The 15,847-nt window shown below is 54.0% G+C and overlaps 1 protein-coding gene across 1 annotated transcript in view; it reads left to right on the top strand.

The window, feature by feature from the left end:
• LOC132386337 (putative RNA-binding protein Luc7-like 1) overlaps positions 1–15,847 on the top strand; it is a 71,626-nt gene that overhangs the window by 40,086 nt on the left and 15,693 nt on the right. The window contains exons 2-7 of the mRNA XM_059958581.1: positions 3,305–3,399; positions 5,043–5,141; positions 5,381–5,491; positions 5,963–6,106; positions 7,762–7,938; positions 8,083–8,198. Of these exons, the coding sequence (XP_059814564.1) occupies positions 3,305–3,399; positions 5,043–5,141; positions 5,381–5,491; positions 5,963–6,106; positions 7,762–7,938; positions 8,083–8,198 (742 nt within the window). The remainder of the gene's footprint in view (positions 1–3,304; positions 3,400–5,042; positions 5,142–5,380; positions 5,492–5,962; positions 6,107–7,761; positions 7,939–8,082; positions 8,199–15,847) is intronic.

Genomic DNA, 15,847 nt, shown 5'->3' with positions numbered 1-15,847 from the left:
ACTAGGTGGTGCTGGCCTCTTAGATCAATCTCACACCTCCCAGCAGAATAGCCCAACGTGCTCCCATCATTGTGTGTCTCAGGTGTCTGTCTCTTCCTCCAGCCCTGGCCGCAAGTTCCATGCACCCACCATTCTGTGTGCTTTTAGTACCTCTGACATCTCCCTCTAATCACCTCAATATTATACCCCTTCATTCCAGTCCTGGGAAAGATTCCCTGGCTGTCCACTCGATCTGTGCTTCTTATCATACCGTGCACCTCTATCAAATCACTTCTCGTCCTCCTTTGCTTCAAGGAGAAAAGCCCCAGCTTGCTCAACCTTTTCTCGTAAGACCTGCTGTCCAATCCAGCCGGCATCCTGGTGAATCTCTCTGCACCCTCTGGGTGGTTTGATTGGCACGACTGCGCAAGTGCATGGATGTCCGCCAGTGAGAACAGTGGGAAAAGTTTAAAAGGAGACAGCTTTACAGAGCGGGCGACAGAGTAGAGGGAGACGGGCTTCGGCAATAACGGTTGAGGCGAGGTAGGTTGCCGGACAGGAAGTATGTGTGTGAGGTTGGTGTTCTGTGCACATGTGCCTCCCATGTGCCAGGGATGTTTCTGATCGTGTTCAAGATATCCTGAAGTGTGAAGGAGAACAGCCAGAGGTCATGGTACATAATGGTACCAATGACATAGACAGGAAAAGGGAGAAGGTACTGAAAACAGACTACGGGGAGTTGAGAAACAGTACCGCAAAGGTAGTATTCTCGGGATTACTGCCTGTGCCACGTGACAGTGAGAATAGGAGTGGAGTGAGGTGGAAGATAAATGCATGGCTGAGGGATTGGGGCAGGGATTCTGATTTCTGGATCATTGGGGCCTCTCCTGGTGCTGGTGTGACCTGTACAAAAAGGATGGGTTCCACTTGAATCCCAGGGGGACCAATATCCTGGTGGGGAGGTTTGCTAAGGCTACTGGGGAGAGTTTAAGCTAGAATTGCTGGGGGTGGTGGGAACCAAACTGAAGGGACCGAGAAAGGGGCGGTTGGCTCAAATAGAAAGCTTGGAGACAGTGTGAGCGGGAGGATCGAGAAGGGACACGGTCAGACGAATGGTTTGAGATGTGTCTATTTTAATGCAAGGAGTATAATGAACAAAGTGGATGAGCTTAGAGCGTGGATCAGCACTTGGAGATATGATGTTGTGGCCAATACCGAGACTTGGATGGCTCAGGGGCAGGAATGGTTACTTAGAGTCCCAGACTTTAGATGTTTCAGAAAGGACAGGGAGGGAGGCAAAAGAGGTGGTGGTGTGGCACTGCCAATCAGAGATAGTGTCACAGTGCAGAAAAGGAGGAAGACATGGAGGGGATGTGTACGGAGTCTCTGGGTGGAGGTTGGGAACAGGAAGGGGTCAATAACTCTACTGGGTGTATTTATCGACCACCCAATAGAAACAGGGACATCGAGGAGCAGATAGGGGGACAGATTCTGGAAAGGTGCAATAATAACAGGGCTGTTGTCGTGGGAGATTTTAATTTTCCAAGTATTTGATTGGCATGTCCCTAGAGCTAGGGGTTTAGATGGGGTGGAATTTGTTAGGTGTGTTCAAGAAGGTTTCCTGACACAGTATGTAGATAATCCGACAAGAGGAGAGGCTGTAGTTGATCTGGTATTGGGAAATGAACCTGGTCAGGTGTCAGATATCTCAGTGGGAGAACATTTTGTAGATAGTGATCACATCTCTGTGTCTCCTTTACCATAGAATTGGAGAGGGATAGGAACAGACAAGTTAGGAATAAGGGGAAATTAGGCTATCAGGCAGGAACTTGGAAGCATAAATTGGAAACAGATGTTCTCAGAGAAATGTACGGAAGAAATATGGCAAATGTTAAGGGGTTATTTGCGTGGAGTTCTGCACAGGTACATTCCAGTCAGACAGGGAAATGATGGTAGGGTACAGGAACCGTGGTTTACAAAGGCTGTAGTAAACCTGGTCAAGAAGAAAAGAGCTCTCGAAAGGTTCAAAAAGCTAGGTAATGATAAGAGAGCTAGAAAATTATAAGGCTATCAGGAAGGAGCTCAAGAAAGAAATTAGGAGAGCTTGAAAAGGTCTTGGTGGACAGGATTAAGGAAAACCCCAAGGCATTCTACAAGTATGCGAAGAGGAAGAGGATAAGACATGAGGGAATAGGCCCAATCAAGTGTGACAGTGGAAAAGTGTGCATGGAACCGGAGGAGATGGCAGAGGTACTTAATACTTCAGTATTCACTGCGGAAAAGGACTGGCTTGTGGCAGAATGAGAGGCTTGAGCTTGTAGATATGAAGGAAAAGGGTGTTCTGGAGCTTTTGGATAAGTCACTGGGAGCGTGTTGTTTCCTCTGGGTGCTCCGGTTTCCTCCCACAGTCCAAAGGTGTACTGGTTGGTAGGATTCATTGTAATTGTCCCATGATTGGGCTGGGCTAAATCGGGGGGTAGCCGGTCAGTGCGGATGTATGCAGCCAGGGTCATGGTAGAAGCAGATACATTAGGGAGATTGAAGGCCATTCTGCCCATCGGGTCTGCTCCACTATTTCATCGTGGCTGATCCATTTTCCTTCTCAGCCCCAATCTCCTGTTTTCTCCCTACATCACTTCCTGCCCAGACTAATCAAGAATCTGTAAACCTTTGTCTTAAACATACTCAATGGCTTGGCCTCCACAGCCATCTGTGGCAACAAATTCCACAGATTCACCATTCTCTGCCAAAAAGTCTTCCTCATCTCCCTTCTAAAAGGACAACCCTCTGAGGCTGAGCCCCTCTTGTCTTAGACTCTCCCACCATAGGAAACATTCTCTTCAGATCTACTGTATCGAAGCCTTTCAACATCAATAAGTTTCAATAAGGCCCTCAGTTACTCGCTGCCTGATACACCGTCAGCATTTGGGGCAGCAGTGACGGTCCTCCATCTCCGGTGGAGTTCAGGGCTTCCTCCATCGTGTCAGTAACTTTCTCCCGGTTTCTACTACTGTCAGTCATGCATGTTCTTGTTGGAGACTTGGGAATACCGTGCACTGAGATGTAGCAGGATTCTTCACTGCTGTTTCGTATCAAATTTGTTTTTACCAGTCGGTTGTTGGCCCTGGCCTGAACCCCTGAGCCTGGAGGACTGGTGGGCCATTCTCAGTCTTTCCTTCACAACATCACTCTCTGAAGCAAGCCTGTAAAGGTTGTAGTTCTCGTCTATGCTGTGTGGGAAGGAAGGGTTAGATTGGATGAAGAGTGCCTATAATGTCAGTGAAAATAAACCTGATTCTGACTCTTGTTGTATCTCTCACCCCAGGTGACGTCAACCGGCAGAAGGTGAAGTTCACAGATGACCGGGTCTGCAAGGCGCATCTCCTGGGGTGTTGTCCGCACGATATTCTGGCTGGGTCGGTGAGTCCCAGCCCGTTCTGCTGCCTGGAGACAGGGCAATGAGAACCTGGGCTTCCAGTCGAACAGTGGGGACAGTGAAGACATCAGTATACAACCTGAAATTCTTAATCTTTGCAGACATCCAGGAAAGCAGAACAAAGCCCCAAAGAATGAGTGACAGGAAGAGTTAGGACCCCAAGGCCCTGTCCACTTACATCACCCCCCCCCCACTTGCTGCAGTACAAACATCAACCCCCACTACCCACCATGCAAAGCCCCCACAGACCATCCCAACACTTTGACATCTCAGACAGGCGTGCTCGCTCACTAGTGAGGGAGAGAGAGATACCGCTCCTGCTGCAGTGAGAGTCAATCTCCCACGACACTCCAGTTGGTGAGGAATCCCGAAGGTGAGTTCCCAGAGCGAGAAGCCACTGACCCTGACAGAACCCCAGCCAACCCGAAAAGGAAAAAGAGAAATGCCAAGAGGAGAAATAAGCTGGGTCACCAACAAGACACCAAAGTCTGGCACCATCTTTAGCTCCTCCTACTCAGGTAATAAACCTTTCTGAGATTGTGCCCCCAAATTGGTGTTACAGCGAACAGTACAGGCACTGCGACCTTCGTGTAGTCAAGAGCCATGATGCAAAGTTGCATCTCTCAAACCCTGGTTAGACCACACACGGAATATTGTGTTCAGTTCTGGTCTCTTCATGGAAGTTTTAGAGAGGGTGCAGAGGAGATTCATCAGAATGCTGCCTGGATTAGACAGCATGTCTTATGAGGAAAGTTGATAGCAAGGTTATGCCTCTTCAACTACCCTATCCAATAGTGTGGCAACTTTGTGGGGCCATCCTTCTGTTCTTTCACACTATCATTAACGTACTCTGCCTTTAAATACAGCATTCCAGACTGAATCACTTCACACTTCCCCAGGCTGAACTGCATCTGCCACTCATCAGCCCAGCTCTGCATCCTGCAATGTCCCGTTGTAATCTTCTACACCGTCCACAACTCCACCAACCTTCAGGTCATCTGCAAACTTACTAACAAACCTTTCCACTTCCTCATCCAAGTCACAAAGAGTAGGGGTCATCCCTGAGGCACAGCACTGGTCACCGATCTCGGAATATGCTCTATATCCTGCCACCCATGGGTGCAAGATGCAGACCCGAGGAGTTGGGTTTAAAGGGAGAGGGTGACAGGGGTGCCCATTGGGTTTAAACGCAGGGGGAGAGGGTCTCGGGTGGGGGTGAAACGGGGAGACAGGTTCCCGGAGAGGGAGACGGGGTCCCGGGGGGGGGGGTTTAAAGGGAAGGGGAGTCAGGGTTTCGGGTGGGGGTGAAACGCAGAGGGAGACAGGGTCTCGGGTGGGGGTGAAACGGAGGGGGAGATGGGTTCCCAGAGGGATTTAAAGTGGGGGGAGATGGGTTCTCAGGAGGGTTTAAAGGGAGAGGGATACGGGTTCGGGGGGGGTTTTAAAGGGAGGGGGGGACAGGTTCCCGGGGGGGGTTTAAAGGGAGGGGGGACAGGTTCCCGGGGGGGTTTGAAGGGAGTAGGAGACAGGTGGTGTACAGAGAGTACAATTCTTTCTCTGGGCTGTCTGCAGTCCCCCTTCTGTATGCAGTTGTCTCGTGAACACTTCCCCCTTTCTGTACCCACAGAAAATGGACGTGGGGGGGTGTAAGAAGCTACACGATGTGGCTCTGCGAGCCGACTATCTGATCGCGTCCAAGACCAAGGACTACCTCTTTGAAAAGGAGGTGAGGGGGCACTGCTGTCTCAGGGTAGAAGGAAATTGTTTGAAGAGGAGAAGTTCAAAGGAAGGCGGGGTGTGGAAGGGTGGAGGGAGGGAGGGAGATAAAATGGGGATGATGAGGACGTGACAGAGTGGGAGAGGAGGTGGGGTCAGGGCGGAGCGGGGAGGGGGGCACAGAATGGATGGAGGGATGGTGGCCCCCTACTTCCCTATCCCAAATTCTTTCCTCCCCCCATCCCACAGGCCATGTCTGCGCTGGAGGAGTTTCTTAGCGAATGCGACCGCAAGGCTGAGCAGGACAAAGAGAAATTGGTGCTGGTCCAGAAATCCTTCAGTACTGAGATCATTGCCAAGGTAACAAGAAATACCCTCCATCACCTAATCTCAGATCCCTCAACCTACCTGCCCTCCCCTTAGTCCTTCCTCCTACCCTCCCGGATCTCCCTCCACCTTGCCTCACTTCATCTCCTCCCCAGCTCCCTCTCCTCCATACTCCCTGCTGGCCACACCCTGTCCTCAATTCTGGCTGTCCTGGCTGTCTCTCACTTTCCTGCTTAACCCTAACCCTAACCCTAATGCATCACCGAGTATCCTTCCCCTAACCCTAACCCTAACCCTCTGTCCCTCGCTGCCAGGTGGAGAAGGTGCAGATGTTGAATGAGGACATTGGCAAGCTGCTGGCCCGAGCGCGGGTTAACCCTAACCCTAACCCTCTGTCCCTCGCTGCCAGGTGGAGAAGGTGCAGATGTTGAATGAGGACATTGGCAAGCTGCTGGCCCGAGCGCGGGTTAACCCTAACCCTAACCCTCTGTCCCTCGCTGCCAGGTGGAGAAGGTGCAGATGTTGAATGAGGACATTGGCAAGCTGCTGGCCCGAGCTGAGCTGCTAGGTTCCAGCGGGATCCTTGACCAGTCACAGCGGGTACTGGAGGAGGTGGAGAGGCTAACACAACTCAAGAAGGAGTCTGAGGTGAGTGGGGGCCCCTGTCTACTGTCCCCATCTGGCACCATTCGAGTTTGCTCCTCCATGGCTGATTTATTATTTTATAATCCCTCACAATACTATTCTCCTGCCTTCGCCCTATAACTTTTGACACCTGACCAATCAAGAACATATCGACCTCACTTTAAATATACTCTATGGCCAACTGTGGCGATGAATTCCACAGATCCACCACTCTCTAGCTGAAGAAATTCCTCCTCATCTCTCTTCTAGATGGATGCCCCTCTATTCTGAGGTCGTGCCCTCTGGTCCTGGCTTCCCAAGATAGGGAACATCATCTCAACTAATCCCACTGTCCCCACAGCCCTTTGTCAGTTCCCAAACTAATCCCACTGTCCCATTCTCTCCCCACAGCCCTTTGTCAGTCCCCAAACTCTCCAACTGTCCCATTCTCTCCCCACAGCCCTGTGTCAGTTCCCAAACTAATCCCACTGTCCCACTCTCTCCCCATAGCCCTTTGTCAGTCCCCAAACTAATCCCACTGTCCCACTCTCTCCCCACAGCCCTTTGTCAGTCCCCAAACTCTCCAACTGTCCCATTCTCTCCCCACAGCCCTGTGTCAGTCCCCAAACTCATCCAACTGTCCCACTCTCTCCCCACAGCCGTTTGTCAGTCCCCAAACTCTCCAACTGTCCCACTCTCTCCCCACAGCCCTGTGTCAGTCCCCAAACTCTCCAACTGTCCCATTCTCTCCCCACAGCCCTTTGTCAGTCCCCAAACTCATCCAACTGTCCCACTCTCTCCCCACAGCCCTGTGTCAGTCCCCAAACTCTCCAACTGTCCCACTCTCTCCCCACAGCCCTGTGTCAGTCCCCAAACTCATCCAACTGTCCCACTCTCCCCACAGCCCTTTGTCAGTCCCCAAACTCTCCAACTGTCCCACTCTCTCCCCACAGCCCTGTGTCAGTCCCCAAACTCTCCAACTGTCCCACTCTCTCCCCACAACCCTGTGTCAGTTCCCAAACTAATCCCAGTCCCACTCTCTCCCCACAGCCCTTTGTCAGTCCCCAAACTCTCCAACTGTCCCATTCTCTCCCCACAACCCTGTGTCAGTTCCCAAACTAATCCCACTGTCCCACTGTCTCCCCACAGCCCTTTGTCAGTCCCCAAACTAATCCCAGTCCCACTCTCTCCCCACAGCCCTGTGTCAGTCCCCAAACTCATCCAACTGTCCCATTCTCTCCCCACAGCCCTGTGTCAGTTCCCAAACTAATCCCACTGTCCCACTGTCTCCCCACAGCCCTTTGTCAGTCCCCAAACTAATCCCACTGTCCCACTCTCTCCCCACAGCCCTGTGTCAGTCCCCAAACTCATCCATCTGTCCCATTCTCTCCCCACAACCCTGTGTCAGTTCCCAAACTAATCCCACTGTCTCCCCACAGTCCTGTATCTGTCCCCACACTAATCCCACAGTCCCACTTTCTCCCCACAACCCTGTGTCAGACCCCAAACTAATCCCACTGTCCCACTCTCTCCCCACAACCCTGTGTCAGTCCCCAAACTAATCCCACTGTCCCACTCTCTCCCACAGTCCCTAAATCCACAGCCATGCCATGTGAGGTCCCACTGTCCCAGGGCTGGAACCTCTCATTCTCACCCTCTCCCTGTCTCCGTCCCTGCAGGAAGAATATCGCAATAACATCCCGACGTGCAGCCTACAGCAACAGAAGCTGCGTGTGTGCGATGTGTGCGGTGCCTATCTGGGGCTGCAGGAGAAGGACAAGAGGCTGGCCGACCACTTCCGTGGCCGTTTACACATGGGCTTCATGGAGATCCGAAGCAAACTTCAGCAGATCAAGGTGCGATCAGTGCTCCCGTCTCTCCCCCCCACCCCCTGGAACATATAAGCAACAAGTTGTCAGAGTCGATGATTGAGTTCCATGCTAACTTCCCGCTCTATCGTTCAACCTCTCACACTCTACTTTCTACCCCCTTTTCTGCAGAAGACGCTCAGCCAGAAGCTGGGAACATCGGAGACAGAGACATCTCGACAGAGGGAGGAACGCAAGCCAGAACGGCGTTTGTCTGAACGCAGGCTGGAGCACGCCCCCAGACCCAGGTGTGTCTGTCACCCGCCGGGGTTCACACCCCCAGACCCAGGCGTGTCTGTCACCCGCCGGGGTTCACACCCCCAGACCCAGGCGTGTCTGTCACCCGCCGGGGTTCACGCCCCCAGACCCAGGCGTGTCTGTCACCCGCCGGGGTTCACACCCCCAGACCCAGGCGTGTCTGTCACCCGCCGGGGTTCACACCCCCAGACCCAGGTGTGTCTGTCACCCGCCGGGGTTCACGCCCCCAGACCCAGGCGTGTCTGTCACCCACAGGGGTTCACATCCCCAGACCCAGGCGTGTCTGTCACCCACAGGGGTTCACATCCCCAGACCCAGGCGTGTCTGTCACCCACAGGGGTTCACATCCCCAGACCCAGGTGTGTCTGTCACCCGCCAGGGTTCACGCCCCCAGACGCAGGCGTGTCTGTCACCCGCCAGGGTTCACGCCCCCAGACCCAGGCGTGTCTGTCACCCGCCAGGGTTCACGCCCCCAGACCCAGGCGTGTCTGTCACCCGCCGGGGTTCACGCCCCCAGACGCAGGTGTGTCTGTCACCCGCCGGGGTTCACGCCCCCAGACCCAGGCGTGTCTGTCACCCGCCGGGGTTCACACCCCCAGACCCAGGCGTGTCTGTCACCCGCCGGGGTTCACGTCCCCAGACCCAGGCGTGTCTGTCACCCGCCAGGGTTCACACCCCCAGACCCAGGCGTGTCTGTCACCCGCCAGGGTTCACGCCCCCAGACCCAGGCGTGTCTGTCACCCGCTGGGGTTCACACCCCCAGACCCAGGCGTGTCTGTCACCCGCCAGGGTTCACATCCCCAGACCCAGGTGTGTCTGTCACCCGCCAGGGTTCACATCCCCAGACCCAGGCGTGTCTGTCACCCGCCAGGGTTCACATCCCCAGACCCAGGCGTGTCTGTCGTCCTCTGGGGTTCACACCCCCAGACCCAGGTGTGTCTGTCACCCGCCGGGGTTCACATCCCCAGACCCAGGTGTGTCTGTCACCCGCCGGGGTTCACACCCCCAGACCCAGGCGTGTCTGTCACCCGCCGGGGTTCACATCCCCAGACCCAGGCGTGTCTGTCATCCTCTGGGGTACACGCCCCCAGACCCAGGTGTGTCTGTCACCCGCCGGGGTTCACACCCCCAGACCCAGGCGTGTCTGTCGTCCTCTGGGGTACACGCCCCCAGACCCAGGCGTGTCTGTCACCCGCTGGGGTTCACGTCCCCAGACCCAGGCGTGTCTGTCACCCGCTGGGGTTCACACCCCCAGACCCAGGCGTGTCTGTCACCCGCAGGGGTTCACGTCCCCAGACCCAGGTGTGTCTGTCACCCACAGGGGTTCACATCCCCAGACCCAGGCGTGTCTGTCACCCGCCAGGGTTCACGCCCCCAGACCCAGGCGTGTCTGTCACCCACAGGGGTTCACATCCCCAGACCCAGGCGTGTCTGTCACCCGCTGGGGTTCACACCCCCAGACCCAGGCGTGTCTGTCACCCACAGGGGTTCACATCCCCAGACCCAGGTGTGTCTGTCACCCGCTGGGGTTCACATCCCCAGACCCAGGCGTGTCTGTCACCCGCTGGGGTTCACACCCCCAGACCCAGGCGTGTCTGTCACCCACAGGGGTTCACATCCCCAGACCCAGGTGTGTCTGTCACCCGCTGGGGTTCACACCCCCAGACCCAGGCGTGTCTGTCACCCACAGGGGTTCACACCCCCAGACCCAGGCGTGTCTGTCACCCACAGGGGTTCACATCCCCAGACCCAGGTGTGTCTGTCACCCGCTGGGGTTCACATCCCCAGACCCAGGTGTGTCTGTCACCCACAGGGGTTCACATCCCCAGACCCAGGTGTGTCTGTCACCCACAGGGGTTCACGTCCCCAGACCCAGGTGTGTCTGTCACCCGCCGGGGTTCACGTCCACAGACCCAGGCGTGTCTGTCACCCGCTGGGGTTCACACCCCCAGACGTGTCTGTCACCCGCTGGGGTTCACGCCCCCAGACCCAGGCGTGTCTGTCACCCGCTGGGGTTCACACCCCCAGACCCAGGCGTGTCTGTCACCCGCCGGGGTTCACATCCCCAGACCCAGGCGTGTCTGTCACCCGCCGGGGTTCACACCCCCAGACCCAGGCGTGTCTGTCACCCGCCGGGGTTCATGTCCACAGACCCAGGCGTGTCTGTCACCCGCTGGGGTTCACACCCCCAGACGTGTCTGTCACCCGCTGGGGTTCACGCCCCCAGACCCAGGCGTGTCTGTCACCCGCTGGGGTTCACACCCCAGACCCAGGCGTGTCTGTCACCCGCTGGGGTTCACGCCCCCAGACCCAGGCGTGTCTGTCACCCGCTGGGGTTCACGTCCACAGACCCAGGCGTGTCTGTCACCCGCTGGGGTTCACACCCCAGACCCAGGCGTGTCTGTCACCCGCTGGGGTTCACATCCACAGACCCAGGCGTGTCTGTCACCCGCTGGGGTTCACGTCCCCAGACCCAGGCGTGTCTGTCACCCGCTGGGGTTCACGTCCCCAGACCCAGGCGTGTCTGTCACCCGCTGGGGTTCACGTCCACAGACCCAGGCGTGTCTGTCACCCGCTGGGGTTCACACCCCCAGACCCAGGCGTGTCTGTCAACCACAGGGGTTCACATCCCCAGACGTGTCTGTCACCCGCCGGGGTTCACACCCCAGACCCAGGCGTGTCTGTCAACCACAGGGGTTCACATCCCCAGACGTGTCTGTCACCCGCCGGGGTTCACACCCCAGACCCAGGCGTGTCTGTCACCCGCTGGGGTTCACGCCCCCAGACCCAGGCGTGTCTGTCACCCGCTGGGGTTCACGCCCACAGACCCAGGCGTGTCTGTCACCCGCTGGGGTTCACGCCCCCAGACCCAGGCGTGTCTGTCACCCGCTGGGGTTCACACCCCCAGACCCAGGCGTGTCTGTCACCCGCCGGGGTTCACGCCCACAGACCCAGGCGTGTCTGTCACCCGCTGGGGTTCACGCCCCCAGACCCAGGTGTGTCTGTCACCCGCCGGGGTTCACACCCCCAGACCCAGGCGTGTCTGTCACCCGCCAGGGTTAACGCCCCCAGACCCAGGCGTGTCTGTCACCCGCCAGGGTTAATGCCCCCAGACCCAGGCGTGTCTGTCACCCGCCGGGGTTCACTTCCCCAGACCCAGGTGTGTCTGTCACCCGCCGGGGTTCATGTCCCCAGACCCAGGCGTGTCTGTCAACCACAGGGGTTCACGTCCCCAGACCCAGGCGTGTCTGTCACCCGCCAGGGTTAACGCCCCCAGACCCAGGCGTGTCTGTCACCCACAGGGGTTCACGTCCCCAGACCCAGGCGTGTCTGTCGTCTGCTGTGGTTCACACCCCAGACCCAGGCGTGTCTGTCGTCTGCTGTGGTTCACGCCCCCAGACCCAGGCGTGTCTGTCGTCTGCTGTGGTTCACACCCCAGACCCAGGCGTGTCTGTCGTCCACTGGGGTTCACGCCCCCAGACGTGTCTGTCGCCCTCTGGGGTTCACGCCCCCAGACCCAGGCGTGTCTGTCGTCCGCCGGGGTTCACGCCCCCAGACCCAGGCGTGTCTGTCGTCCGCCGGGGTTCACACTCCCAGACCCAGGCGTGTCTGTCACCCGCTGGGGTTCACACCCCCAGACCCAGGCATGTCTGTCACCCGCTGGGGTTCACACCCCCAGACCCAGGTGTGTCTGTCACCCGCTGGTGTACACGCCCCCAGATGATTCCAGATACAATTTAACGCTGCTGATCAGTGACTGGGCAGAGGAACGAATGGGAAACACAGCAGACAGGAGTGAGCTGTTGCAATTGGTGAGGAATCTTTCCAATGATTTGGATGAGGAACGGTGGGTTAGGAAATTTGCAGATGACCTGGTGTAGTTGTGGACGGTGTAGAAGGTGGTTGTGGGTTACAATGGGACATTGACAGGATGCAGAGCTGGGCTGGAAAGTGGCAGATGCAGTTCAACCAGGAACTTGTGAAGTGATTCACTTTGGAAGACTGAACTTGAAGGCAGGATTCTTAGCAGTGTGGAGGGACAGGGGTCTTGGGGTCCACATCCTCCAAACCCTCAAAGTTACTGTGCAAATTGATGAGGGTAATTTTCGATGATCTTGGAGTAGGTTAAAAGGTCGGCACAACATTTTACTGTGCTGGAGTGCTCTAAGCTGCCCTTCATTAGGTGGAGGGGTGGGGCTGAGTTAAAGCCCTGTGTGGGATCTGGTGAGTTTTTTGATTCCCCAACTTTTAGGAGACCAAGAATGAATGAAAATTTGCTGCTTTATAGTAATTTATTTTAAAGTTTAAACTAAGATACAAAGATTGAGCCTTTGCAAAACCTGGCACCTTTATACTGCAGTTCAGACACAGTCGTAAGGAACCAATAAAAAGTAACGTCGTCAGGGCTCGTGTGTCACATGCTAATCCTCAGCCAATGAAAAATAAAAAGGTGGCAAGCTGCTATATCACTTTCCTACCAGCAGGTGGGGACAACACACCAGAAATAGTTTTGGTCAAAAACCAATGCAAAGAATGTAAACAAGACTGAAAGAGTACAGGGAAAGTTCAGAACGAGGACCTCAGCTAGAAGGAATAGGTTAGGGTTTTATTCCCTTCAGAATAAGGGGAGATTTGATAGAGGTGTGGAAAATTATAGAAATCTGGATCGGGTAAATGCAAGCAGACTTTGCTGAGTGGGGTTGGAGGTTCTGGGTGAAGGATCAAATGTTTCAGGGGAACCTGAGGGTGGTGACAGTGTGGAATGAGTGTCCAGTGGAAATGGTTGGAGCAAGCTTGAGTTCAATATTTAAGAGGTTTGGATAAGTACGTGGATGGGAGAGGGCTGTGGCCCAGCTGTGGCTCGATGGGATGAGACAGAAAAGAAGGTTGGGATGGTTTGATGGGCCAAAGTGCTGTTGAGCTGTTTATAGTGTGGGCTTAATACGTCAGAGCCAAAGCCATCTTCTATTCTGTCCCTTCTCCCGTTGGCCAGACAACATAATCAAATACCCCACCCACACCGGACATTCTCTCTACCCCCACCCCCCCCCCCCCCCCATCGGGCAGAAGATACAAAAGCCTGAAAGCACGTCCCACCAGGCTCGAGGACAGCTTCTACCCCTCTGTTATCAGACTATTGAATGGTCCCCCAGTACGATAAGACAGCTTCTACCCCGCTGTTATCAGACTATTGAACAGTCCCCCAGTACGATAAGACAGCTTCTACCCTGCTGTTATCAGACTATTGAACGGACCCCCAGTACGATAAGACAGCTTCTACCCCGCTGTTTTCAGACTATTGAACGGTCCCCAGTACGATAAGACAGCTTCTACCCCGTTGTTAATCAGACTATTGAACGGTCCCCCAGTACGATAAGACAGCTTCTACCCCGCTGTTATCAGACTATTGAACGGTCCCCCAGTACGATAAGACAGCTTCTACCCCGCTGTTTTCAGACTATTGAATGGTCCCCAGTACGATAAGACAGCTTCTACCCCGTTGTTAATCAGACTATTGAACGGTCCCCAGTACGATAAGACAGCTTCTACCCCGCTGTTATCAGACTATTGAACGGTCCCCCAGTACGATAAGACAGCTTCTACCCCGCTGTTATCAGACTATTGAATGGTCCCTCAGTACAATAAGACAGCTTCTACCCCCGTTATCGGACTATTGAACGGTCCCCCAGTACGATAAGACAGCTTCTACCCCAGTGTTATCAGACTATTGAACGATAAGATGAACTCCTGACCTCACGATTTACCTCGTTGTGACACTTGCACCTTGTTGTCTGCCTGCACTGCCCTTTCTCTGAAACTGTAACACTTTATTCTGCACTCCATGGTGCTCCCTTGTTCTACTTCGATGCTGTTGGACATGGAGAGCTGAATGGTGTGCAGAAGAAAGCAGTCCCCTGTGGTAATAGATGATCTTGCTGTGCAGAGTCACATCTGTGTCAGTGTTAACATGCAGTGTAACTTGACTGACTGCATCCAGTTGTCATAAATGATTTACAATGTGTGTTTTGTGTGAGCTATTGTTCCATTGTTTAAAAAGGGTTCTAAGAGTAAATCTAGTGATTATAGGCCTGTCAGTTTGACGTCAGTGGTGGAAAAATTAATGGAAAGTATTCTTAGAGATGATATATATAATTATCTGGATAGACAGGGTCTGATTAGGAACAGTCAGCATGGATTTGTGCATGGAAGGTCATGTTTGACAAATTTTATTGAATTTTTTGAAGAGGTTACGAGGAAAGTTGACGAGGGTAAAGCAGTGGATGTTGTCTATATGGACTTCAGTAAGGTCTTTGACAAGGTTCCACACGGAAGGTTAGTTAGGAAGGTTCAATCGTTAGGTATTAATATTGAAGTAGTAAAATGGATTCAACAGTGGCTGGTTGGGAGATGCCAGAGAGTTACCCTTTACTCTGATGAAGGGTTTCGGCCTGAAACGTTGTCACTACCTCCTCCCATAGATGCTGTCTGGCCTGCTGAGTTCTGCCAGCATTTTGTGTTTTTATTTATTTCCAGCATCTGCAGATTCACTCATGTTGCCATTGAGTACAGGAGTTGGGATGTAATGTTAAAATTGTACAAGGCATTGGTAAGGTCGAATTTGGAGTATTGTGTACAGTTCTGGTCACCGAATTATAGGAAAGATGTCAACAAAATAGAGAGAGTACAGAGAAGATTTACTAGAATGTTACCTGGGTTTCAGCACCTAAGTTACAGAGAAAGATTGAACAAGTTAGGTCTTTATTCTTTGGAGCGTAGAGGTTGAGGGGGGACTTGATAGAGATATTTAAAATTATGAGGGGGATAGATAGAGTTGGATAGGCTTTTTCCATTGAGAGTAGGGGAGATTCAAACAAGAGGACATGATTTGAGAGTTAGGGGGCAAAAGTTTAGGGGTAACACGAGGGGGAATTTCTTTACTCAGAGAGTGGTAGCTGTGTGGAACGAGCTTCCAGTAGAAGTGGTAGAGGCAGGTTCAGTATTGTCATTTAAAGTAAAATTGGATAGGTATATGGACAGGAAAGGAATGGAGGGTTATGAGCTGAGTGTGGGTCAGTGGGACTAGGTGAGAGTAAGCGTTCGTCACGGAGTAGAATGGCCAAGATGGCCTGTTCCCATACTGTAGTTGTTATATAAAACTCTGATCTCAGACCTCTGCTGCCTTGTGGCTGCGCCCAGTCATGGGGAAGCCGGAGGGAAAATGTGGAGCAGCAGTCCCATAGGAGCCTGTGCCAGGTTGAGCACTGCTGGTGCCAAACTGCTGTTCCTTTGGGCTCATTGTCTATGTGCAGAGGGCAACCTGCTCCATATTGTCCTGAGGGTAATGGGAGCTGTCCTCAGCGGTGGGGAGGGCTGTGCTTAGCGTGGACAGGCGGCCCATTGCAGTGGCCACTGCACACCAGACGGGGATGCAGCCAGTCAGAATGTCCTCCACAGTGTATCACTTCTGCTACCTCGATGACGAGTAAACCCTAAACCTCCCCTTTTTTGAAGTGCTCCATCAGTTCCTTGGACAAGGTTCAGTGATGCTGGAAAGAATAGTCAATGTTTTGGGCTGAGACCCTTCAGCGGGACTGGATCCAGAGGGTGGTGGGTCTGTGGAGTGTCTCTGTCCAGAGGG

Source organism: Hypanus sabinus, unplaced genomic scaffold, assembly GCF_030144855.1.
Source record: "Hypanus sabinus isolate sHypSab1 unplaced genomic scaffold, sHypSab1.hap1 scaffold_1097, whole genome shotgun sequence".
Lineage (NCBI taxonomy): Eukaryota > Metazoa > Chordata > Chondrichthyes > Myliobatiformes > Dasyatidae > Hypanus > Hypanus sabinus.
Note: the sequence above shows the minus strand (reverse complement) of the source record. Positions and strands in the feature narration are given on the sequence as shown.